This window comes from Rhynchophorus ferrugineus, unplaced genomic scaffold, assembly GCF_030347505.1.
Source record: "Rhynchophorus ferrugineus isolate W39M unplaced genomic scaffold, kcgeb_rfMv2 rfM6, whole genome shotgun sequence".
Taxonomy (NCBI): domain Eukaryota; kingdom Metazoa; phylum Arthropoda; class Insecta; order Coleoptera; family Curculionidae; genus Rhynchophorus; species Rhynchophorus ferrugineus.
In genome coordinates, this window is record NW_027472585.1 from 1,901,380 (window position 1) to 1,928,437 (window position 27,058).

General features: G+C 31.9%; 2 protein-coding genes across 6 annotated transcripts; one reads left to right on the forward strand and one right to left on the reverse strand.

The window, feature by feature from the left end:
* LOC143198723 (spermatogenesis-associated protein 17) lies at positions 1 to 2,330 on the forward strand. Of its 2 annotated transcripts, XM_076408102.1 has the most exons (5): positions 7 to 191; positions 249 to 498; positions 553 to 815; positions 1,631 to 1,858; positions 1,982 to 2,324. In XM_076408102.1, the coding sequence occupies exons 1-5, from the start codon at positions 124 to 126 to the stop codon at positions 2,214 to 2,216; spliced, it is 1,044 nt and encodes a 347-aa protein (XP_076264217.1). In that variant the 5' UTR covers positions 7 to 123; the 3' UTR covers positions 2,217 to 2,324. The 2 variants fall into 2 exon arrangements, with proteins under 2 accessions (XP_076264218.1, XP_076264217.1); XM_076408103.1 differs by lacking the exon at positions 1,631 to 1,858 and having other exon boundaries at positions 1 to 191; positions 1,982 to 2,330.
* On the reverse strand, positions 2,266 to 25,480 carry LOC143198721 (sphingomyelin phosphodiesterase). Of its 4 annotated transcripts, XM_076408098.1 has the most exons (16): positions 25,190 to 25,480; positions 13,684 to 13,744; positions 11,661 to 11,827; positions 9,113 to 9,263; positions 8,880 to 9,050; positions 5,864 to 5,991; positions 5,651 to 5,799; positions 5,515 to 5,593; positions 5,258 to 5,430; positions 5,002 to 5,196; positions 3,995 to 4,248; positions 3,831 to 3,940; positions 3,584 to 3,768; positions 3,340 to 3,525; positions 2,857 to 2,893; positions 2,266 to 2,676 (listed from the first exon to the last, which is right to left on the reverse strand). In XM_076408098.1, the coding sequence occupies exons 2-15, from the start codon at positions 13,739 to 13,741 to the stop codon at positions 2,884 to 2,886; spliced, it is 2,016 nt and encodes a 671-aa protein (XP_076264213.1). In that variant the 5' UTR covers positions 13,742 to 13,744; positions 25,190 to 25,480; the 3' UTR covers positions 2,266 to 2,676; positions 2,857 to 2,883. The 4 variants fall into 4 exon arrangements, with proteins under 4 accessions (XP_076264213.1, XP_076264212.1, XP_076264215.1 ...); XM_076408097.1 differs by lacking the exon at positions 2,857 to 2,893 and having other exon boundaries at positions 25,190 to 25,479; XM_076408099.1 differs by lacking the exons at positions 2,266 to 2,676; positions 2,857 to 2,893 and having other exon boundaries at positions 3,336 to 3,525; positions 25,190 to 25,479.
* Positions 25,481 to 27,058: the final 1,578 nt, after the last annotated feature.

The following is a 27,058-nucleotide window of genomic DNA, read 5'->3' on the forward strand; positions in this document are numbered from 1 at the left end:
CTTATTTTTTGAAAATGTTATCACCTGTCTCACTATTTCAGGCCACCACCAAACCACGATCTTTGACATTTTTGAAACTGACATATTTCAAAAATAACTAACGTCAATCGCTTGTCAATTAAAATGGCTTCTGTTTATTATTTGCTTGACGATGCTTTGCATGTTCCAGATTATATAGTAGAAAAATATCTGTACTATCAGTATGAGATAATCAACAATTTTAAATACTAACAATTCGACCATTAAAGGCACCAAGACAAAGACGTAAAGAGTAATTATTTAGCAGCGGTTATTGTGCAAAGATCATATCGAGGCTACGTGGCAAGACGGCACTATAAAAATATACGCTCGGCTATAATAAAAATTCAAAAATACATACGAGGTTGGTTGGTTCGTTATAAATTACCCGATATACTCCAGGAGCGATATGATCATATGTGTTTGGAACATTACAATAAAATGGCCACTAAAATCCAGGCTTGTTGGAGAGGCATCTTAGTAAGAACATTATATTATTCTTAACATAACATCTATATTCACTTAAAATAAAAGGTCAGACACGAAATGGACATTAAAAATATAATAAACAAAAGAGAATTGACAATCGACAAAAGAAAAAGCATTAAAGAAGAGTACTCAGCTGATACGGAAGACAATTCAACCAACGCTAACCAAGATAAAACTAACGCTATCCTAAACGGATATAGCGGAATGCCTCTCACGAATGATTTCTATAAAATGAAAATTGTGGACATATTATTTGACAGACACCATTTATTGAGCACCAAAAAAATAAAAGGAATATTAGACAATAAGTAAGCAATAAATTTAAACCAAAAAACACTATTTAAAAAAAAAGTAATAATTCTAATCAAAACTGTAGAGATATACATATTTAAAAATTCAATTCAAATAAAAAAATTGGGTTTGTTTATATTTAACGAAAATATTTTTGTGGTCAAGACAGTAAAAAATAATAAATATGAACCGTTTCTTTAATATAAGGTGTGTTCAAGAAATACTAAGAATTTTAAAATTTTGTAGATTGTGTGGGTCCAATTAGCTCAACTTTCGTATTATTATATTGGCAAGAATATCTAGAAAGTATCTATAAATTATCAGTCATATCGATTTTTTGTTAGCTTTTAAAATAATAACGCCTATTTTCATTCTTCTAGCCAGTTAATAAATTAGAGAATTTGTATTAAATGTTTCTACAAAAATGTATAAAGTGTAATATTATAAAGTACTTTAGGGAGGTATAGCATTAACACAGAAGAATAAATTAAATTATTTATCATAATTAAAAATCTTCTTAGTTTTTGAACATACCTCGTACATCATATGAATTAAAGACATCGTAGGAATTGACAATAAATGCCCAGTCCAATCTGACTCTTTTAGGTGATGTTTTTATTAAATCCCACACACATATGGTAAATAAGCATAAATTTATGTTTGTAATAACCAGTCAAATTTATCATTTTACTGATTCTAATATGATAAATCGAAATTGAAATCCGAAAGCAGTAAAAATATATTTACCTTCAAGCCAACTAAATGATGACACTTTCCTCTTTGGTACTATTACATTAACATATCAATATTAATTTAAAAAAATGTATTTTAGAGAACTGACAGAAATTGAAAAAATTATATCACGATTTTCATGGAAGGATTATATAAAAAAACAGAAAAAGATCTACAATAAATTCTACAAAATGGATAAGTACAGAAGATATATTTACAGATTTGATGAACCGTCTCTCATGTGTCAAGAAGATCTACTAAGACTACGAGACAAAAGAAATGACACAGTCGAAATTACCAACTGCTCTATGCCAATGAAAACAAAAGAGTATTTAATTAATTTATTAATACTACTATATTTATTAATATTAGAAAATGAATCCACATTATCGTCCTAAAATTAAAGTTACAAAATTCATTCAGTATTTGAACAAAGAAACGTTTTTTACAGGTTCATTTTAACTTCGAAAGTTGAACAGAAACCATACGAAAGACATTTATTGAAACAGGGTAAATATGAAATACAAAACAAGAATATAACACGAGATGAAGATAAATCCAGGAATATCTGCGAAAGCGACTTTAAACTTGTTTTGAAACATGTCATTGAGAGAAGCAATGTTGCGCCTTATTATGCTGATTTTTGGTATAAGGAGTGCTTTGCCCACAATTTAACTGAAATCTAACATGCCTTGACTGTCAAAACTCATTCTGAAATAAATAACAATAAAATTCTTTTTTTTCGGAAAATCGTTTTAATAAATACATTCTATGTACAAAATACAATCTACTTAATTTGTCGTTTCTATTCTAATCAATATAACGAGTAAATTATTTAAACTAAGTGATTTTCTAAGGCACAGCCTGTTATAAGAATAGTTGATACGTCACATTCGATAGACAAGTATTGAACGATGTCGAAATAAGACTTAATATTACAGTTACATTAAATCATAAAAACAAATTTCATAGCTTAAAATATACTCTAATAACTTGTTGAATACATTCATCCAACAGTTTTAAAGAAATGTATATTAAAAATTTTTATAATGCACCTATGAAATCTAATATCACTCTTATCCTAATCCCAAAACATATTTGGGTACCTGCATAGTAAGCCTTGGAATTGACATTATTACAGAAACCCTAAAACATAATTTCTTTGAAATATCAACAATATAAAAACTTTGAATAATGATCATGGTTTGTTAAAATAGTGAATGATTAAATATATACTATTTATTGTCCTTTATTAAGAAAATGTGTTTGTTAATGCGTAAATGACTCTACATTTTGTTAATATTTATAGCCATAGTTCTTACCCACCTCAAAATAATCGTGTCCTTGGATTTCCTACACCATGCTATAAGAAAGAAAAAATATATATACAAAAGATATTTAAGCAAGTATGTTATTATTCCAATACCAAAAGTGTTAAAGCCCTTTATTTATGTGTTTTGCTTATTTCTTATGTATATAAACGAAATTGATTATATTTCATAGTACAACAATTTCCAAAGAAGAACAGAGAATTCATGTAGAAAGGAGAATTCAAAATTTTAAAGTAAGTGAAGTAACAAATTAACCCAAAATATATGTTTAATTAGGAAATCAATTAAAATGAAAACGAAGCTATGAGCCAAACCAAAAACCATGTTCTGTTTAAATTTAGAATTAATAAAATTCACTTTTGAAAATGTGTTAATTTTTATGAAACATCCCTGTACTTGATGCACAGTCACCAGTTAGTAAAAACAGCACAAAATGTTTATCTTTAGGAATAATAATAGTAAACCTAATTACACTTACGAAACAGAAATAGTGTTATAAAACCAATCCTTCCAACTATTGTTGGATGATGAATCTACCCTAGATTCAATCGATTGGCATAAATTTTTACGGTCATGTGATCTTCCTGAGTGAAGATCACAAAGTATCTTTTTCTTACACTCCATATCACAGCTAGGTCTTACTGGGCTAGCTTTATAATAATATCTACAAATACATTTCGCTTCAATATTTAACGTATTTTGTAAAACTATCAAAAGCTTACTTATAAAACAACTCAAACAATTGCGGATCGTTTGTCATTCTCTCCACGAGATCATCCCAATCTCGAGGTCTTAGGGCTTCCATGCCAAACGACTGCCGAGCACTATAAAGTTGGAACCAAAGAGGATAACCATATATATTGGCTTCCCGAAGATTCATCGTCCATGACTCATGATCAACCACACCCTATGATTGATATAAATTTAATTATAATCAAGTAGGGTAAAAATAACTCTTGTTGAACTTACTCTTGTAGTTTTGTCATGATCACCATCAACATAATATATTCTATAACCAGGATTCAGGTCGTAATATGGCGAAACAGAGGGACCTACATAAGCCACATTAATTGGTCTACCTGTAAAACACATTTTGTTACAAAACAGTATATTAACATTTTCATGGATCTCACTTAAATCCTTGTGATCATAAAAAACTTCGAATTCATCGTAATGAGTGTGACCGAAAAATTGAGCGATTATAGTTGATTCATATCTACTTATAATGGAATAATAATTCCTTGACCACACTTTCAGACAATCGGAATGCCCTGGTGGAATGTGACCGATGACATGTACTTTTTCGCCGTTAAACTCGGCAGATTGTAATTCGTAAATAAACCACTGCAGTTCAGTTGCAGGATCGGTACTGTTTAAAAGAAGCCACCTAAAAATATAAATAGAAAAACCTAAATATAATACAGTCCATTCAATAAAACAGTGAACTCACGTCATCTAAATTTATGACGTTTAACATCGCAATGTTGCCACATCAATTTTAAGATTTAGATCACTTTAGCTCTGACATATAACAACATTCTCATGTAAATAAAATCAGGAAACAAAAACAATATGATCAAATATGATTTATTCTAAAATTATAGCACTTTTAACTCATATATTAAAAGACTTTAGGAAACTACAGTTAAATATACAGTCACAATAGTTTGTAGGTTAGAGTTGTTTTATCATGTTTACATTGAACTTTTTTCCACACCACCTATGAGGTAGAGTATGTAGTAGGCATATTTTCTAGACTTCGGCCTTTTCAGTGAGAGTAATCAGAGATATTAAGCAGCAATTTGAAATGTATCAAAACAAGGAAAGTGTCAAATTTAATGCCACGTTTAATGGTTTAAAGCTTCTAATTATTATCACTAGTGTTTTGAAGAATTTTGCAGATGTTTGACAAACGGGCGAATTTTATAGGCTGATTCGGTTACATATTCGGACAGCATTATATCTCTATTTAACTAGAATAAAATGAGAAGGAAAACAGCGTGTGAGTTTAAAACGAATTTACAATCTGGGATAGGCCATATATGCGACATCGTGATGACGTGAGTTCATTGTTATTTCAAATAGATTATGTGGATAGGACACCTGTGGATAGGATTTGAAATAGTTAATATTTAATTACCAGTTCTTGTTGTTGCAATAATTCATGTTTAAAGAAATTAGCCTGAACCCTGGTCTGACTAGAACAGAATAAAATGCTCCTCTTCTCACAGTGTTACTGACTGAACTTGGTAACCATTTCCTCCACTGAGTATCTAATTCATCGTATAGCCAGGATATTGAACTATCCGGTGTGTTTACAAACGGAGGAGGAAAACTAAACAATATTCATTAAACAAAAATCGCCTTGGCATGATATATTTAACCAATCCACAAACCTATTGACTGGGGCTGCCTCGTGATTGCCTAACGCGGGGAAAATAGGTACACCAGGAAACATTTCCGACATTTGTTTCACGGTTTCCTTTAATATCTTCAGGTTTTCATCTCTAGTTTGATTCCAAATATCGTGTGGTGGTAAATCACCAGTCCAGATAATATAATCGATGTCCTAAAACAGATTTCCAGCATAAATTGTTATTTCTAAATGGCGAAGGCGACGGTTAGTCTCGTAAACACGTATTATGATACTAACTGGGTGTGTGTCCTGGATATGCTGCAACATATTGTCAACGGTGATTTTTGGCGTATCACATTTTCTATAATCGCCCCATCTATAAATAATAAAACAGGAAGTAGTACTTTTAAAATATGATTGAGTTTTAACTTACTTTCCAGCTGCTGATTCTTTCGACGAAGCCGGCCCATTAGTTAACCTACAACAGAGAGGTTCAGAACAGTCAGCGTTAGCCCCTTCCATGTAATAAGGATCATAGTGAGTGTCGGAAAGATGTAGCACTTTGAAAGTAGGTGCACTTTGCTAAAATTTACGTATAAGCTAGGATACAAGCAGATGGTGATATATTTCAAATTGCTTTCAATACCTCTGGAATTTCTTGTTCGGTTGGTGTTGGTTTTGGTACTGGAGGGAAAGCAACTTCCCATTCGTGATAGGGATTGTAAACATCACCGCAAGCATCACCGATAACAAAACTACAAATCTCATCAGGTCCTAAAATATAAACATTAAAAATATAGGAATGATTACCGCAAAAATATAGTACATAATAACAGAAATTTACAAGAAGCTGCGATTTTTATGAAAATAAAATGAATTTTTACCAGAAAACATTTTCACTAATTTATAATCTCAGAGAAATCCCACTTGCAAGGTCAATTTATAAAGTATCCGTTTTGATTAAAGAAAAAAAAACAGGCAAACGTATATTTGTCGCATTCTCTTTTCGATTGCATTGTCTGAAACCTCCGCTTTAATTCAAACGAATTACATGAATAAAATGGTAAAAGTGTGTTACCTCTTTTCCCCGGCACACGTTTTGTTTTTAAATGAGTCGCCACCGTATTTTACATTTAGTTGTCTTGGCTTACTTCGATATTTCTACTTGATGTTCAAAATAAAACAGTATATCTCATTCAAGTAGGCTGTGATTTGTATTAGAATTATATAAGTATCAATGTGTCAATATGTAATTACTGAGTTAATATTATTAATTGTACGTAACTATACTTCTATGTTTTTACGTAATATTTTTATAGTTACTATTTTCATTAAAATTTTTTAATAATTAATTAAGGCGGAAATTAGAACACGGCCTAGATTAATAAAAATTAATCTAGTTCCAGTTAAAACAAAATAGAAAGTGAAATAAGAACTTTACTCAGCACTTTATAACGAATAGTATATGAGCTTTATGGTATTAATAAAATGTTAGTATATTAGATTAGATATTAATACATGGAAATATTATATACTGAGTGACGCTATTGAATTTTAATTGCGAAATTTTAATAGTGCTTGGATTACGTGTTATTATTTAAGATAATATGAGCTAGTATAAATAAGACTTCTGTTGAAATGTTTTGAAGAATATAACAATATAAATAAGGAGGAAATATTGACGTAGATGGCATATCAGAAACTATCATGTTTTGGCTTAGCGCAATAAAAGAAACTTTATTGGTTAAAATTATATGGTGTGTTTTGATTATCGGTAATAATTAAACAGATTGTTTTTAATCGAGTTACCACGGTCTGTGAACATGTTTTAATTAATTTAAACTATAATTACGATTCAGCTGACAACTATAATAAATTATTGCGTCTTCGTCTTTTTTATGTTCATTTTTATCATTATTAATAAATAAATCCGCTACCGCATTCGAGGCACATTCTTTAATCGACTTCGAAAAAGAAGGAGGTTCTACGTTCGGCTGTACATACGTATTTTTAACGTAATAGGTCAATTGAAAAGTCACCGGTCCAACACAGTAAAACATATTTTTTGGCAATTTTTTTTTTCAACATAATTCCCTTCAAGGGTGATACACTGATTATAGCGACCCTCCAACTTTTCGATGCCATTTTTGTAGTACGATTTGTCCTTTGCTTCAAAATAGGCCTCACTTTCGGTAATCACCTCTTCATTCGACGAAAATTTCTTCCCAGCGAGCATTCTTTTGAGATCTGAGAACAGGAAATAGCCGCTGGGGGACAGATCTGGAGAATACGATGGATGAGGAAGCATTTCCAAGCCCAATTCATGAATTTTTGCCATCATTTTCACTGACTTGAGACACGATGTGTTGTTTTGGTGAAGCAGCACTTTATTTTTCTTCAAATGCGGCCGTTTTCAAGTTTCAAAAACGGTCCAATAACGCTATGTAATAGCCGCTGTTGATGGTCCTTCCTTTTTCAAGGTAGTCAATGAAAATTATTCCATGCGCAGCTCAAAATACAGACGCCGTAACTGTGCCAGCCTACTGTTGCGTTTTCCCACGCTTTGGGGCAGGTGCATAATGTGCAGTCCACTCGGATGACTATTGATTGGACCTCGGAGTGAAATGATGAAGCCATTTTTCATCCATTGTCACATTTAGACACAAAAACTCGGGTTTATTACGCTTGGTCATCTTCAAACACTGCTCGGGATTGAAGGAAATGCTCAAATTTTAAAGACACGTACAATGTTTTCACATATTTTTTATATGAAATAATCAGATATTTTTGTATAATGTTATTACTGAGATGATATGACGGAAAATCGGAAGTCATTCAGTTTGCTTTTTAAGCACTAACTATAGCATATAAGACCTTGTAGAAATATTGTAAAGAACTGCTTCTATGGTGTAAAAGTTAAATCGTTTGGCTACCAAACGGAGGTCGCAGGTTCGATTCCCGGCGGTGATAATAACTTTTTGTTGTTTAGTTAGAACATTTGTCAAATCACCTAGGCTAGGTAGCAGACTCCGGGGCCTTAAGCGCTCCTTATTTTCGATCATTGTTTCTTTATACGGGCTGCACCTTTACTTGGCCTACCCATTGCAATATTATTGCAATTTGTAAATTTATTTATTGTAATTTATTGAGTAAATAACTAACACTAAAAAGAGAAAAATAAAATATTTTTAACAAAAAAACTGAACCAATTACAAAAAATAAATAAGGAACTCACTAAGAATTAAAAAATAATCAAACACATCAATTATTAACACAAAATAAAACATTTTGAAATAAAATATGTACATAACGATCGTTATAATAACTTAATAAAAATAAACAAAAACGCTTTTTCAGAACCTTTTAGGAACTCTGACCTACAAAATATTATGGATGTTTAAACTGTAGTATAAGTCCGTCAATAAATATGCGTTAGATGTACTATAATGTTAAAATAAATTATATTTTATAACGTTATTTTTGTTTCATTATTTTATTTACATTAGTATTTTGTTGTCAGGGTAAAAATGAATGAAAACTTAGATTTCATGCGGCAACATTGCATTATAAATTTTGATGACGGGCTTTTTTTTATTTTGTTGTTTTGTTGGAAGGACTGTACCAAACATATTTTTCTGATGTCGATGTTATTTAACACTCACCAATATTAACTTTGCCCAAGACATGGATGACCTCACTGGCGAATAATTCGGTGATGCCCTCGCAAACTCTCGACGACTGAATCTTCAGGTTGACGCAGAACTGGTAAATCGTCTTCTTGATCTCCTTTTCGGATTTGCCGGTTTTCGTGTAGTGCTGCAAAAGACCAGCGCCTACGGATAACGGTACGCCAGCCGAATATCAAACGCGTTACGGAAAGATTCCTCGAACTCACCCGCTCTGCATGCAGTGCACGAAACCTTCGTCATGACCGAGTTCTCGATCTCGAACGCGACCTGCTTCAGGTTGAGGAGGCGAAGGGCTTTGTCGACGAACGGTGGCAGGTGCGACGATTTTTCTTGGTCGCGGCCAAAGAGGAATCTACCCTGGAATAGGAAACAGATTAGCATCGGTAATATAATTAATATTGTCCTATAAAATACTTTATTTTTAACCGACTTCAAAAAAGGAGGAGGTTCTACGTTCGGCTGTACACATTTTTTATGTATGTTCGCCGATTTCTCCGTCATTTATGGACCGATTTTCAAAATTCTTTTTTTATTCGAAAGAGTGCACTTCCGAGGTGGTCTCATTGGAAACAAGTCAGGATCTGATGGGGGGAAGGGGGGAAGTCGAGGAAGACACTCAAATTTCAAAGGCACGTACAAAGTTTTTTATCTAAAATAATCAGATTTCTGTGTTTAATGTTGTTGCTCAACATTAAACTTTCTGTGTCAAAAATTTCTGTGTTTCATGTGATGAAAAATCGGAAGTAGTTCAGTGTAATAGTCATTCAGTTTCAAAAATATTTACTTATATATAACTGTTTAAATAATATATAGAGGAAAGTAACTAAATGTGTGCTAGTGCTTTAATATAAACAATTCTTAATAACAAACAATGGAAAGACGCAATAAACAAATCTTCTGTTGCATTCAGTCGCCCTAACATCACTTTACCTCATTAGTTCAGTTGAGAAATATCTAGATTATTCATATACATGAAATATATAAGGTCATATATATATATATATATATATATATATATATATATATATATATATATATATATATATATATATATATTTTAATTTTATTATATTATATATTTATATTAGTTTAATTTTATGTTTTCCAATTGATTAATTGTTTGTAATGTATGACATATGACATTGACGATGGAAAGTAAGTTTTATGGATTGATAAGGACTGATCTTCCTTGAAAATCCATTGGTGTGGTTAAGACTATTTCTGAAACGACACAAAGATAAACTGTCACTTATAAAGCTTGCAAGAACGACATTTGCAAGAAAGCATTTAGGCTTTATAAAGAAAACGTTGATAATTTTTACTTTTGGACGAGATGTATGAGAAAAATAAAGGCACGTAACAAAAAAAAATCTAGAAATAAGAAAACAATAGTTTATCAAAAAAAAAATAAAAATATTACTGCGTTATCTAAAAGTATATGAGTGATTAACATTACGTTAATAAAATAAAATTTAAAAAATGTTGACCCAAAAACAAAATATTAGCTCAAATTTAGTTCCTTACATTATTCATTCAATTATAACGGTATAATTTTAGAAATTGTTTTAAATATTTGAATGGTTTATAGGACCAGTTTCAAAAATCTTGTACAAGTCTTCTATTAGATTAATTTATAGATTTAAACTCTAAAATCTTCGCAAATAATCGAGAAATTTTTAACTGATAAACGTTTATTCGTCGCTAGCACTGAACTTTCTCTTATGTCAACAGCAAACCACATATGGTGTATGTGGATTTTACCCATAAAATAACAATGAAACCAAGATACAACAAACCAAAACCTTTTGTTTGAACAAATATTAAATAAGGCGTTAGGTCGATATTATTTTTAGTCCTTCCAATAAAACATTCGATGCGCGTTATTAAAATTTATAATGCAACGTTGCCGCACAAAATTTAATTTTACATTTATTTTGGCTCTAACCACAAAATCCTAATGCAACCAGTACCAGTACTACGGCGTCAACCAGTACCAACACAAATCGAATTTTATGGACCGATTTGGTCACATGTTCGTACGTATCAGACTTCATTCCATCTCTTTTTAACTATAGTAATGCTAATTAGTAAAATGAGAAAGAAAAATGATCTGAGTTTAAAAGGAATTCTGCGTTGTTATAAATTGAATTTGGCAATACGTTCGACGGTGTTGATGATGACGTGCATTGGCTGTTTTAATGGAAATACTATGCTGGAAATATAAAATTCATTTTAAACACCGAGCCGATTTATCCTTCTCACTCTTTAGCAATTAAAATGATGATAGAATGTTGTCTGATGCATCCGAACCAGTTTATAAAAGGTTTTATTTGGATTGGTACCGGTAGACCATATTGCCAAATGTCTCCAAAATTCTTTAAAAAACATGAGTAATAATATTTGTTTATAAACCCGTAAACGTTATAAACGTTGATGACGTGCATTAGCTGTTTTATTGAAATTGACTATAGATGTCTAGTAAGCTCGTTGAGCGCCATCTATTCCTCGTAATAGAATTAAGGACATAATTAACATTTTATTTTTAGATAAAATTAGAACTGGAAACATCATTAACATTATTTGTGTTTAGTTTTATTGTGTTCCTGTGGGAGATGCAACATTATGAACAACTCAGTAGATACGATCATTCATAATGTGTTTAAATGATCAGCGTTCATGACACCTCAATATTAACTAGTTGGGATTTTAACTGATCTTTTGGATAGAATTACAGGAACAAAAATACCTACTTACAGTAGATTCCGCCGACGATGGTAAACTGTGATTTCTCAGTATCGATGCAAGTAGCGGCATCTTGCTACTTTGCGTTTTGTAGTCCCACTCGTCTCTAAATTCATCTTCGGCAGTTATTACCACCGTTGGGTTGTTGTCATATGTCGATTGAAATCCAATAGGAGAAGCTGTGGAAATAGAATTAAAAAATAGTTATAATTATGGATTTCAATAAAATGAAAATAATGATATGACAGGTCAATTGAGAAGTCCCCAGCCTGGCATAATAAAACACATTTTTTTGCCAAAATTAGTTTTTTTATTCAACATAATTCCCTTCAAGGGTGATACACTAATTATAGCGACCCTCCAAATATTCGATACCATTTTTGTAGTACGATTTGTCCTTTGCTTCAAAATAGGCCGCAGTTTCGGCAATCACCTCTTCATTCGACAAAATTTTTTTCGCAGCGAGCATTCTTTTGAAATCTGAGAACAGAAAATAGCCGCTGGGGGCAGATCTGGAGAATACGGTGGATGAGGAAGCAATTCGAAGCCCAATTCATGGATTTTTGCCATCGTTTTCACTGACTTGTGACATGGTGCATTGTCTTGGTGAAGCAGCACTGTCTTTTTCCTGAAATGCGGCCGTTTTTCGGCGATTTCGTCCTTCAAACGGATCAATAACGCTATGTAATAGTCACTGTTGATGTTCCTTCCTTTTTCAAGGTAGTCAATGGAAATTATTCCATGCGCATCCCAAAATACGTCATAACCTTGCCAGCCGACTGTTGCGTTTTCCCAGGCTTTGGGGCAGGTTGATCGTGTGCAGTCCACTCGGATGACTGTCGGTTGGACTTCGGAGTGAAATGATGGAGCCATGTTTCATCTATTGTCACATATCGATGCAAAAACTCGGGTTTATTACACTTGATCGTTTTCAAACACAGCTCCGAATCATCAACTCGTCGTTGTTTTTGGTCAAAAGTGAGCTCGCGCGGCACGCACTTTGCACAGAGCCTTCTCATACTCAAATATTCGTGAGTGATATGATGTACACGTCCAGTTGATATCTTTAGAGTGTCTGCTACTTCATTCAATTTCAATTTACGGCCATTCAAAATCATTTTGTGGATTTTTTAATGTTTTCGTCGGTAACACCCTCTTTTGGGTATCCGCTGCGTTCACCGTCTTCGGTGCTCATTTCACCACGTCTAAACTTAGCATACCAATCCATGATGGCTGATTTTCCTAGAGGAGTGTCTGGAAACTCGACATCAAGTTAATTACAAAAATAAACAAGAAACCAGATAATGACGAATGTCAGATGGCAGTACAGTTCATATGACAGTGACATCTTTCTGTCTCTATTTAAGCGTCTAAAAAAGGGTTTGTCAAAGTAAAAAAAAATTGGAAAACTATTGGCTGACGACCAGGAAAATCAACATAACATGAATTATCTACGGAAAAACTGCAAGTTTTATTTCGTTTTACGCATAATAAGATTAGTACAGTACAGTGCACATTCAATCTTATTATACTCTACCCCATACAGCTGATTTTATAACACGAGGATTATTTTTAATGAAAATGATACTGATCGGGACAAGTGATATTAAAAAGGGATATTTTTATGTTATCTAGGGTTAAGTTATCTTTTTCAATACGTAGCTGTAAGTGTAACATCATTTTAAACCAAGCTGCAAGAAATTCCTCCCTAACTAAACAAAGTAAAATAAGTTAAGTTAATTATTTTATGAAGAGCGTAAAAGTAAAAGTTCAACAAAAAATCGTTGACATAAAAACAAACAAAAATGTAACAATAGTTAGTGTTCAATACAGTGCTTACAAAACAGGGATATTACTTTCTTGTCAGCCTAGCATTGAAACCATAAAATATGACGTTTCTGAAAATATGATGTGGGTAGAGATCGTTACACAACAAACTAAAATTAAAAAATGCGTCATTCATTTCTTCTATATTTATCACATTAACAGTCAAACATTCATTCATAATTGTTCTGAGATATATTACAAATCTTACCTCCTATTCGTAAAATAGCGCAAACTATCCATAACGTGGGTATCCAAAATGTAAGCATAATCTGAAATAAACACAAACATTATTAGTAGTGACAGTCTTGTTTTAATAAACTAATTGTTAACAAATTAAGTAAATACATCTCAATTTTGTAATTAAGTTGTGTAACGTACATCAGAATTATGAAACGGACCCTTATATAAATAAAACGTATTTGGAAATAAAATTTCGGTTATAATTAAGTTTAAATTTAATTATATATGTATGCTAACGAAAGTAAAATTATCATCGTAAATAGATAAAAATCCAAATATTCATATTTTTGTAATCATCATGACAAATGATCCGTAATACATTTTTGAGGTTAAGCGATATTAATTTATTAAAAGTTTACGGTAACTTATCGTTTAAACGACAATCGAATTTTTGCGATTAGAAAAATTCGGGTCAGATAATAAACGTTGAAAATGTATTTTTTATTGTTTGGATTCTCTATTTATAAAATTTGTATTCACTGAGTTTAATTATCAGTGGATATCGCTACGTAATCAACGAAAATCTGCACGAGGTGACCCCAAAAATATGTCAATGTTACCAAAGCTAGGCAAAATACATGATTTGCTTTAATTAAAATACAAATTACAAAATAATATCTCGTATGTATTTAAAATTCGAAATACAAAATATTTTTAGGTCGTGTATTTGAAATATAAAATACAAATTGCAAAACACTGTAATATGTTAGGTTATGTAAATAGAATAGAACTAATCCAATCCAGCATATTGATTGGTAAAAGAAGAGTTTCCTTTCATAATAGTTGTTTTATTATATTTACCTTGACATATGACAACTGTGTTAACCAGCACCAACAAAAATCGGATTTTATAGACCGATGTTGTTACATGTTCGGTCGCGTTAAACTTTATTCTGTCTCTCTTTAACAAGAGTAATGCTAATTAGTAAAATAAGAAAGAAAAATGATTCGAATTTAAAAGGGATTTTACGTTTCTACAAACTGAATTTGGCATGTAATGGCTGTTTTATCGGAAGGACTATATGTTCATTTGTTTTGGTGCAGTTCTTAGATAGTAATTGCAATTTAGTACTTGAAATACTAACTACAAGATACCTCAGGGTCTTGTATGTGAAATACCAATTATAAATTACAATTTTAAGGAATTAAATTAAAAATACCAAATATGTATTTGTGTTTCAATTAGACGTAAGATAATAAATAGTACCCAACCCTGTGTATTACAGAACTATAAAAAATGTCAATAAAACGATTTCATTCTTCACATAGTTAACACGACAAAAGATGTATCTCTGTCTAAGGCTGTAGATAAAGCAGAGAGAGAAAGAGAAGAGACTAGAGATTGGAAAATAGAGCTGAATAGCTCCATATCTGTCCATGTTCATTTTGCGTTGCGGCGACATGACAAAAACCTAATCACTTGATGAACGCCCGATTTCACAACCAGAATCAGCTAAATACATTAGAATACATCTCTCTGCGAACTTTTCGATACCATTTTTGTAGTACGATTTATCGTTTACTTCAAAATAGGCCTCAGTTTCAGCAATCACTTCTTCATTCGACGAAAATTTCTTCCCAGCGAGCATTCTTTTCTGATCTGAGAAAAGTAAATAGTCGCTGGGGGCCAGCTCTGGAGAAAGAATACAATGGATGAAGAAGCAATTCGAAGCCAAATTGATGGATTTTTGCTATGGTTTTCACTGAATTGTGGCACGGTGTATTGTCTTGGTGAAGCAGCACTTTCTTTTTCTTCAAATGCGGCCGCTTTTCAGCTATTTCGTCCTTCACACGGTCCAATAACGCTATGTAATAGTCGCTGTTGATGGTCCTTCCTTTTCAAGATAGTTAATAAAAATTATTCCATGCGCATCCCAAAATACAGACGTCATAACCTTGACAGCCGACTGTTGCGTTTTTCGACGTTTTGGAATGGGTTTATCGTGTGCAGTCCACTGGGATGACTGTCGATTGGACTTCGGAGTGAAATAATAGAGCCATGTTTCATCCATTGTCACATATCGACGCAAAAACTCGGGTTTATTACGCTTGATCATCTTCAAACACTGCTCCGAATCATCAATTCGTCATTGTTTTTGGTCAAAAGTGAGCTCACCCACTTGCACAGAGCTTTCTCATACCAACATTTCAATTTACGGTAATTCAAAATCATTTTGTGGATTTTTGTGGATGTTTTCGTTGGTAACAACCTCTTTTGGGCGTCCACTGCGTTCACCGTCTTGCTCATTTCACCACCTGTAAACTTCTTCATAGCATACCAATTCTTGATGGTTGATTTTCCTGGGGCAGTGTTAGGAAACTCGGCATCAAGCCAAGTTTTCAACACGCCAAATTGCTTTTTATCCGTTTTTTTTTCACAATAACAAAAGTTTCACTCAGAATGCTATAATTCACAAACTAATGATCCGACAACTAAAAACATATGGATTTAATTCAAGTAGCGCCATCTATGTGTCAGGCCGGGGACTTTTCAATTGATCTGTTAGAAGAAAATAGAAGATTGAAAGACAATATTCAAAGATAACAGATAAGTGGATCAAAAAGCCAACTTGGACCTTTTGAATTGATTTAATTTAATATTTTTGCTCCTATATAAATTATGCTATTTGAAAGCATAATTATTACTACACATTGATTTATTACTACACAGTTTATGGATTTTAGGCAACACTAGAGGTCAAGTGAAACGAAACCGAAAGCTTATACCCTTCTCATCGCTCATTGAAAAAAGAATGTCGCCCTACGGGTTTGACAGAATTACCTGTTATAGTTTTGATCCAATTACGCCGAAATCATAACATTCGATATAAAAACCGGTTAAGCATCGGGCTATGGCCTGTATATTTTAATATTCATAATCTATGGTCAGGTCCGACACAAGTAACGGTAGGAATAACAATCGAGAAATAACAAGAATCAAACATTCGATGGCTGACCCACTTCCGAATCAGGTAAGTGAATGAAAGCATCAAAAAAAAAACTGTATTAAACTATTAGAATACGTATTTCGCCTGAAAAGTGCCCACAAGAATCGAGTTATTGGGACGCAGATATCGATACATATAAAAAAACAAGATTTAACGGGACCAAAAGATTAATTCCGTCCATTCGAGTTCGCGAAAACCACTATTCAAATTTTGTATGAGATCGGTGATATTGACTAATGCGTGTAAAATATTCTGTAAAAGAAATCAACAAGTAAACAACATCCTTTCTTCATCATCTAAGCATTTCAAACTTTGTATCAACAAAGCCCATTTTGTTATAAGTGTTACTTCTTTGTTTTAATTTGAAACAAACTGCAGCTGGTGAATATCGGCTGTTGTGTGAAACATATGAGCCTTGAATGCTGAATCAAGCTGACAACGTTAAATATCTGGAATGCATTTCGATCTGGGTTTGACATGAAAAAAACATATAGTGACATATAGTTTGGGCTTAAACTGAACCAAATGTATTGGACTAATAGGGCGTAAATCTAAATTATCATTAGATAACAAGGTTTTGCTGTATAAGTCAATACTTAGGCCCATTTAGACCTATGGTATTGAACTGTGGGGTACTACTAGCAAATCTAACATAGATATCCTCCAGCGGTTCCAGAATAAAGTGTTGCGAGTCATCGTCGATGCCCAATATTACGTGTCCAATTAACTGATACAGCTCTAGAATAAGTTTGAATAGTCTTTAGAATAAGCTAGTATAGACTTTAAAATTAGAATATTATCTAGAATAAGAATTAGATTATAAGTTGTACAGCAGATCACTTACTGAAGTGATCTTCTACATGTCAGGATGGTTATATTATAACATATAATAATACTTATTACCCACTGGCAGATTGTTGACGTTCTAAGAGATTAATACAAAAAAACCCTCAACATACCAAAAGACATGTTATGAGCTTGGAGACGATTTAATTACCAACGCACCCATCATAACATATTCAAATAAAAACGTTTTCCGTATGCTGATTGAAAGATGGACTAATATGGGTGAAACGATGGACATTACTTTGAAAAAATACATGGTTTCCATTTTTCTAAACAAAAGCTTCAAGGTTATAAAAAAAGATCAAAACTTGTGCAACAGTTAATCATAATGTAGATGAAATGAAATCATAAGAAAGTGCTCATACAGATCGATAATAATAAGATGTAGGTCTGCAAAAAAGCCAATGATTGTTTTGAAGAATTTTGCACACATTTGACAACATAGCCTACCAGAATCTCATTTTAACTAGAATAAAATGAGAAGGAAAAATCCGCTCCGAGTTTAAGACGAATTTTACATATCTACAAACTGCAATATTTGTTGGCATCTATGACATGTATTAGCTGTTGTATTGGACAATGAAAAATATATTTATGTTTAAAAGTTTGACACAACAACTTATACCACAATATCATGGCTTACTATCTCTCGTATACAGATAACGATACAAATGCTGCTATGTAATAAACTTGCAGGATTCGAAACAAAAAATTAATTGACGAATGTAAGTACATCGTTTAGTGTCTGTTTATCCAGTAAGGTGTATTGTATTGACTAAAACAAGTAGTAATTGCAATTTTGTGCTCAAGCTCTTCAAAACTCTTCTTCATTATTCAAGGGCATTTGAAACTAATCGACATGATAAGTAAATTGTTAACACTGAACTATTACCAACTGCTGGAGTCATATTTTCGAAAGAAAACTTAGAAACGACTGAACTGACTTACTCAGCGACGAAGGGGCATTCTCAACACTTAAACCTATTTCGGATGGAGTTACCCAGGATAGAGTCTTGGGACCACTGGGACCACTCTGTACTTTCTCTACACTGCTGATATTCCAATAACAAAAACAGTGTTTGAAAACTTTGTCGACGACAAAGTTATTATGGCAAAAGATATATCTCTGCCTAAAACTATAGGGAAAGTATGAGTGACAGTCAACATCTACAAATGGACTAAACACTGGAAAATACGACTTAATAGCTTCAAATCTGTTCGTGTTAATTTGACGCTGTACCAAAAGGACAAAAAACTTATTATATCATTTCACGGATACCTGACTCCTCAAGCAAAATCAACTATATACCTGACCATTCATTTTGATGATAGGTTAAATTGGAAACATCATGTTAGCCAAAAATCAGAGCAGATCAGGGTCAAAATCAAGTAACTGTACTGGTTAGACGGAATATACTTTCAAATTGAACTAAAACCAAAGAGATTCGTTTATCAGTCATCATAAAGCCAATTTTGACCTATGGGGTGTAAATATGGCGTTACACTAAAACATCAAACCAACTGGTAATCCAAGACACCCAAAACAAGGTTCTACGATTAATTACTAAAGCTTATCACTGCGTAACCAACGAAAAGCTTAAAAAATAAAAACGAAACTGGTTGATATGCGGAACTAAATAAAACAGAATGATTTGTAACAATACAGGCACCTTAATCAAGCAAAGGTAATTCAATAAATAATGTTTAAATAAGGCACCAAATAACCTCGAGGAAGTGGGTTTAAGTCACGAGTAGCGTAAATCATATCGCCCACTACGTTACCAACAAATACCCAGCGAATAAATGCAATTACTAAAAAAAAGAATGGAATAACCACTACATGACAATTGCAATACATAAACGCAGGAAAAATCCAGCATTGAGAGAACAAGTCGGTGTGATACTCTCAAAAAATAAAATTGTGTAACGCGTCAGATCATTGATAATCACAGAAAAGTATTACCAACCATTGTAACGTCAATATTTTAAATTTAACCTTAAAAAAATATCGATTTTCGTATCGAAACGGACGTTTGGCTATTTGGTAACAATATTATTAAATAAGTAACAGCAAACACATAACAAAATCATTTTATGAGTTAATAAAATATAAAAACATGAAAGTTGTAAATTTATTTTATTAAAAAAAAACTGATAAATCACAAACCCAATTCTTAACTAAAATATCTAATTTTGTTATTACATACTATTCCTACAACTATTATATAACCGATAAATTTGGTCTTAATTCTTTAGAAATAAAAACTATGTACGTATGTATGTATGTTTATTGTCATCTTTATAAAAATCGTATTTTATCTGATTAAAAAATGCACGTCTTTAAACCCGTTACCTCGTTACTCGAGTACTTAATATTACTAGAACGTATGTTCTGGCTGAGAATGTTAACAAAAAAGTTCTATTTCTCTATAATATATATATATATATATATATATATATATATATATATATATATATATATATATATGTATATATACTCTAGAAGCATATCTATTGTACACTAAAATAGCAATAAGGTCATTGGCTTACTGAAAACGACAAACGATTTATTAACAAACCGATAGCATATGATTTTTTATTAATAACATGGTTTTGTTATAAGGTTATCGAACCGACTGAAGCCGTCTACCTCGTCAATCTTTCCGAATGTCATAATGACAACAACAAACACCAAAGAAGTTGCTTGATGAACATCCCGACGGCCTGACAGGTTAACCGTGACTAAGAAAAACTTGCATTGTTGCACTTTCGCGTCTTCGCCTTCGTTAATTAAACAATCATGTTCGTCTTTGGCCGAATTATTGTCAGAAGTCATTTTTAATTCATCACCTACAACGGTAATTTCGTTGTGTTTACATTATTCAACTAATTTTTATTCATTTACTTACATTGTTATTTTTGATTGCTTTATGGTAACGCGATTGATATGAAAACAGTTATTAAATTGTTTTTAAAACCCTACTGTTTACTAAAACTACAAAAGTCACTGTCAAACTTGTCATTCATTATATTTGAGTAACTATACGTCATATGACGTTATATTTGTATTCCAAATTGAGCTTAATTTAGAAATTATAAATTTTTAAAAAGACTGCTAAGTCTCTCATTAATTATCGCTAATGACAAACGCTAATATAACCTAAAATTAAGTGAAACTATTTTTATTTATTATTTAATCGGTAACAATGAAATGTTACAACGACATGCAACTTGAAATATGTTTTCCATTGTTAAATCAAATTAACACGATATTTTATTCTTTTTGTCCGAAAAATACTGTTTTAAGGAAAACGCTCTTTAGACGGTATATTTTAAACAAAGACAAATTATAAATGTAAGGCGGTCATCCGAATGTAGAAACAATATGCCTTCATTCAAACGCAACAAATAGGACAACAGCCCAAACAGGAAAAGGAATTACACAGTATTAGTCTAAACAATAACACTAAGTTCCAAAGGACATATAACTTCGGTCACATTTAATTAGTAACAATGACTAACGTTAACATAGTTTTTATTTATTTAAATTTTGACATAATTTGTCATTTTATTAAACCTTAACACGACAGCCTATTACTTGTAATATCCATCATCATTAATTATGCTATCTTTGTCCGTATTATTACCAGAAATTACTTTTAACTCCTCACCTATAACCGTAATATATTGTGTTTACATTCTGAACGATTATTCGGTTACTTTCACATATGGTATGGTTAATTTTAACCCGGTCAATCACATACATTGTTATTTTCAATTGTCCATTCACGGTAATGTGATTGAAGCCAGAACAGTTATTAAATTACTTTCAAACTACTACTGTTTACTCAATACTATAAAATGTCACTGTCAAACTTAAAATAGTGTCATAATGTCATTAATACAAAATGAGAAACGCTAATATGACCTAAAAATAAACCAAACTTTTTATTTATTATCTTAGCGATAACAATAAAAAATTATGTTGCAACTGTAAAAAGGTTTTCCATTGTTAAATAAAATTAAAACGATATTTTTATTCCTTTTGTCCGGAAAATTAATCGAATCGTTTTAAGAAAATTGTTCTTACAATAATAAAACCGGTAATTTTGTCAAGCATATTTGGGATATAAACCGTAAAATAAGCCGGTCAATAATATTTGTTCATTCGGACACAACACAACAGAAGGGAGGAAAAGGAATCACATATCATCAATCTAAACAATGAAATTAATTTCTAAAGGACAGAGAACTTCATGCAAAATTAATTGTTTACACAGTGTTTATGTATTTTTGATATAATCTATCACTTTGATAAACCTAGATATCACAATCTATTAATAGCAATTATGAAATAATCTCCATATATATTTTACAAAATTGAAATAAATAGTTCACACTCGGTCAGTATAATTTGCAATCTTAATTCTCGGAAAACATTTCGAATAATTTCCGATATACATACATTATCAGAAGGATTAGGAAAATAATGTTTCATGAAAATAGTTAATTTTAATGTTCGTTTAAAACAGATACCCAGATACATACAAATGCATTAGATTGATATTTCAGACTGAATCATCGGCACTTTCTCGCAGTCCATTTTATAAAGCAGCAGGATTTCAATATCGGGGCGGTCAAGAACGTATAACGAGAAAGTAAAATCGAAATGGTGGTATTTTATTACAACGTATGGCTCATTTACTTTCCTTAATAAAAAATAAAACCGGAACTTATCCGAAGAACGTTAATAAGTTTCGTGTTTAGAGAAGATATCGCCAGTTTTCAGAATATATTATGAATGGATGTGAATTCGCTGTATTTAATATAATTTATATTTAATAAAGTTACCAACTACAACACAGAAAGCAATCAACATCAAAATCAACAACATCATAACATTAAATATAAAATATAAATAAATAGTACAGTATTAATCAGTAATGTATTATATAGTATGTTCAATAAAACAGCCGATTCAAGTCATAAATGACAGTTTGTAAAAATGTAAAATTCGTTTTAAACCTCATTTTATTTTAGTTAAAAAGAGATAGAATGTTGTATAATAACTATAATCCTTCCAACAGCCAATGCTGCCAATTATAGCTATATAGTGTATCCAAAGTTTTTTTGTACATATGTCATCAAGATGTTTAATGTATTGCCTGCCGAAATTTGTAAATTCCTTTTAGAATCAGATAATATTTTCCATCTCATTTTATTCTAATTAAAAAGAGATACAATGCTGTCCGATTAGTTCGAACGCGTAAACAAATGAGCCTGTCAAAGTCGTTCGGTTGCAACATTTTTGAAAGCAATAGTGATAAGAGGTTATAACTCTAACCTATAAACTATTGTGGCTGTATAATTAACTGTAGTTTTTAGATGTACTATAATGTTAAAATAAATTATATTTAATAACATTTTTGTTTTATGAATTTCGTTGTATGTCAAAGCCAAACTGAACTAAAACTCAACTAACTTTAAACAGACTATATAAAATTTAATTTGGGTTGAAACTCGGTTATCCATGTTGCCAAATATCTGGAAAAATCTTCGAATCTAATTAATGATAACAATTAGAGGTTATAAACCGGCAAATGTTGTTTTGATTTTATCTATTTGGCAACATTGCAAAGTACTAACATAAGTCATACATTTTAATGTGATTCGGTTATTTTATTGAATAGGTTATATATCCTAAATGAAATAAAACCAAAATTCTTGGTCCGGTTAAGAAGACGCAAAATTGTGTTGGACATGTTTGGACTTTTTTCTATAAGGCTTCAAAGTTGCAGTAAAAACCCTCAAAACAAGTTTGTAAACATTATAAATACCGAAGTATCACAATTGCCTTGACATTTATACTTCTAAAAAGTACTTTTTCCCTGTCTTTTTTTCACCATCGTAAAGGTTTCATCAGTAACAATTTTGTTATCATGTTGTTCACATATTTTTTTGCTGTTCTAACAATATATAATGGAGTCGACTATAAACCATAGCTAGTAAGATTGTGAAACGGCATTTTTATTCCTTTTGTGTTTTTGTTTTGGCGATAGTTTGATCAGATATTCTTCAACACTGCATAATTTAATAAGAAACCCATTTATTTTGCACAATTTACAAGATTTATCTGTGCAATTATAGTTTAACCCTCGTATTTATGCTATTTGCAGTTAACAATAATAAATGAGCCGGCTTGGTGGCGCAGTGGTAAAGGCGATGGGACGGTCCTCCTACTGTTGCTATAGCCACGGTTTCGAATCCTGCTGGGGCATGGTCGTAAATTTATGTTTGTGATTGTTTAAAATTTGTGAATGTTCTAGGCAAGAGTGTAAAATCCGACAAGGAAAATGATCCCAGTCACGCCAGTAACCAGGCTGGGTAAGACCGAATGTCTTCTGGGATGATTTCTAAAGTTGGTCACTCGCCAGTCGGTAGGCTTAATGCTAAGGACCGTGGTTCGAAGCCCACGTTAAAGTTTAGCCCCAGTCCAGATAAACCCATATTTGGTAAAAGGAGACTTTAAAATATACATAAAAAAATAATAACAAATGATAGACGATTTGCGTTGTGATAAATAACATTCCCAAATACACGGTTACGTTTCGGTAATTACTAATTCGTTTATTAAAAACATAATGATGACATTAACATTATCGACAAAAAAAATGATTACTAAATATGTAAATATCTTTTTACATCACATAGCCATTAGTGGTAGCATTATTGCAGATATTTTATTGTATTTTATGCTAATCCCCTGTAACTATTGTTGATTCATGAGAATGTCAATACCACCTATTATAAAACTAAACAAAGGAAATTTAAATCTTGTAGCATGTTTTAGGAACGAAAAATATGTTAGTGTAAAAAATGTGTACATAATAATTAGTTATAAGTAGTAATATAAAATGTTGCACACGTAACATTGTAAAATGAATAGCTTTTAGCAACTGGCTGTTTTGAACACAGGTGTAACTCTTTTTTAAATATGATGATCAGTTAGTAGTCTTAGTTACCGACTTAATTGAGTTAATTATTTTTTGTCAAAATTTAGATGTTCGCATATTAACGCACCGATTTTATTAGTAACGAACAAACCAAAACTGGTGTTTTGGTGTCGAGTTTGAAATAAAGCATCTATCTATATATATATTAAAATTAATACTTCTTTTTATTAAATATTGCTCCTGTAAATACCTGTAATATATATTACAATGTTATGAGGAATAAAATAAAACTACCATTTTAATACTAAACGCTCTAATAACAAGTGTTACTTATAAGGATGATTTTCGCGGAACAGTTACAATAATTTCCGACAGGGATACAGGTGAGCAGGAAAATATACTTTAAAGAAGCATAGATATATATCTCAGATAGCTAAAACATCACTTAATTGTTTTCCAAAATAAGTTTACTTCTCCAAAGTAAATTAATAATTGCAAATAATTTTGATAATTGACGAATACAAATACTGCAACGTCGTCAAAAAGAGTAGATTAAATTTATTCCAGAACTACTGAGCCCTTTCAAATGTTTTGTTTCATCTAAATGATATTTCCAGTTTCCTGATAGTCATTTAAGCTTGAGTCAGTATGTATATAAACAGTATGGAAACAAAAACATCGTGAACTTGACAGATCAAGAATTAGCGCGTTAACTAACCCAACTTACCGACTATTATCTGATAACACACTGAACTGACAACGAATCACACTCGCATCTAAATGTAAATAAAAACAATAACAAAACTGAACTTGTCGCGGAATACCGTAGGACGTATTCCGACGTACAGCGCTAGGCTCCGAATGAGCGATCGAATAGAGAAACGTCACACGGACCTTTGCAGCCGCGCGCTATTCGAAGACTGGCCAAGACGCGTTAAGCCACGACCTCCTTTCGATGTGGGTCGCCTACCGAGATGGTACGAGTGGTGACGCTGCGAGTGAAATTTCTCCAAAAGTATGTTTTGATATATATTTGGTATATGCGTCGAAAGTTGTAGATATCTACGAGATGGCGTTACTAATGAATATTATGGCAAGTCATTTCTGGCGCATTCTACAAGAATTATTGAGAGATCTCCGACACGAAATGATAGATCCAAAATCACCTTCGTATCCTGGAGAATAAATTTTATGAAGCCTTAATTTTAGTAGAGTAGAATACAAATATATAACTTTTTATTCCAATGGGTTTAATTTTGCTTCCGTGGTTGTCATACGAGATAGATATACAGATGTGTCATACTTTCTTCTATTTTCAGAACAGTTCCATTTTTTACTTCTTCATAAGATGGAAAGCATTCAAAGCCGCATGTCAGTATCGATGATGATGATCGACGCAAGTAATAGATAGAACAAATTTGGAGAATACATGGGTTTCACAATATCATTGTTGTCATGCCATAAAATCACTTCATCCCTTCTTTATTCGCAGTCTTTTTAATCATTCTAAACATAAACTCTCTTTTGTGCTGATAATTATCCAAATTTTAAGAATATACAGTGGTCTCCCAAAGTCGTCGATGGAAAAAACAATTAACTGTTTGTTTTACGTCAGTTAAGAGTATTATGACCATCTTCTGCTTTTAAGAATTCATCTATTTACAATACGTTGACAAAAAACATAATCATGAACCCTTGACTATCTAATTATGCTCTAAAATCATACAAAAAAAAACTGAATTATTAGGAAGCTAGTCTTCTTTCGTTCGTTTTCGGTTCGTAGTAAAATAAGTATAACCGCCTTCTATTTTTTGTATTCTAGAATATAGGAATTATACTACAAATTATACTCTAAATCAGACAAAAAAATTGAACAATTATAAAGGTACTTGTAGTAAAATAAGTAGATTCGCCATCAACTTTTTGTATCCTAGAATATAGCAATAAATTCCGGTGAAGCTTTTAATTTTACCTGTGATGCAATCCAAATAACAAGGTATCATAAAACAGATACTATAAAGTAGCTACTTTAAATTTATGAGTTCTTCGCTGGCCAGGATTCCAATACGACGAATTTTATTATGTCGTTATTTTTATGACCATTAACTGTTCAGCGATAACAATCATATATATTTAGTTAACCGTCAATGAATTTGAAACACACCTAAGGCCAAAAACTAATATCCCTTTTTCCTATTTACTAGATTAGCACTACCAATGACAGCGTTTCTTGGTATTTCATTCAGAAATCTAAGAAGATTATAATATTAGTCCTTCTTGTAAAAGCCCCATTTGGATGTCCCAGGATTAACCAAAGATTTTGTTTCATTATATATCTATAGTCTATCCACAAAAGTTTTGAATGCACGTCATCTAGATTTGTGACGACAAAACGTCGCAATGTTGCCGCATCAACTTGAGTTTTAGTTCAATTAAACAAAAATACTGCTAGCAAATATAATTTATTTTTAACATTATAGTGGATCTAATGCATATATTATATCCTTTATATTTTCTTCTTTTTTCAATACCAACCTATACACATAAAGTAAATTGGAATTTGTGTGAGGTTATGTCTTATATTTTCTTCCTTTTC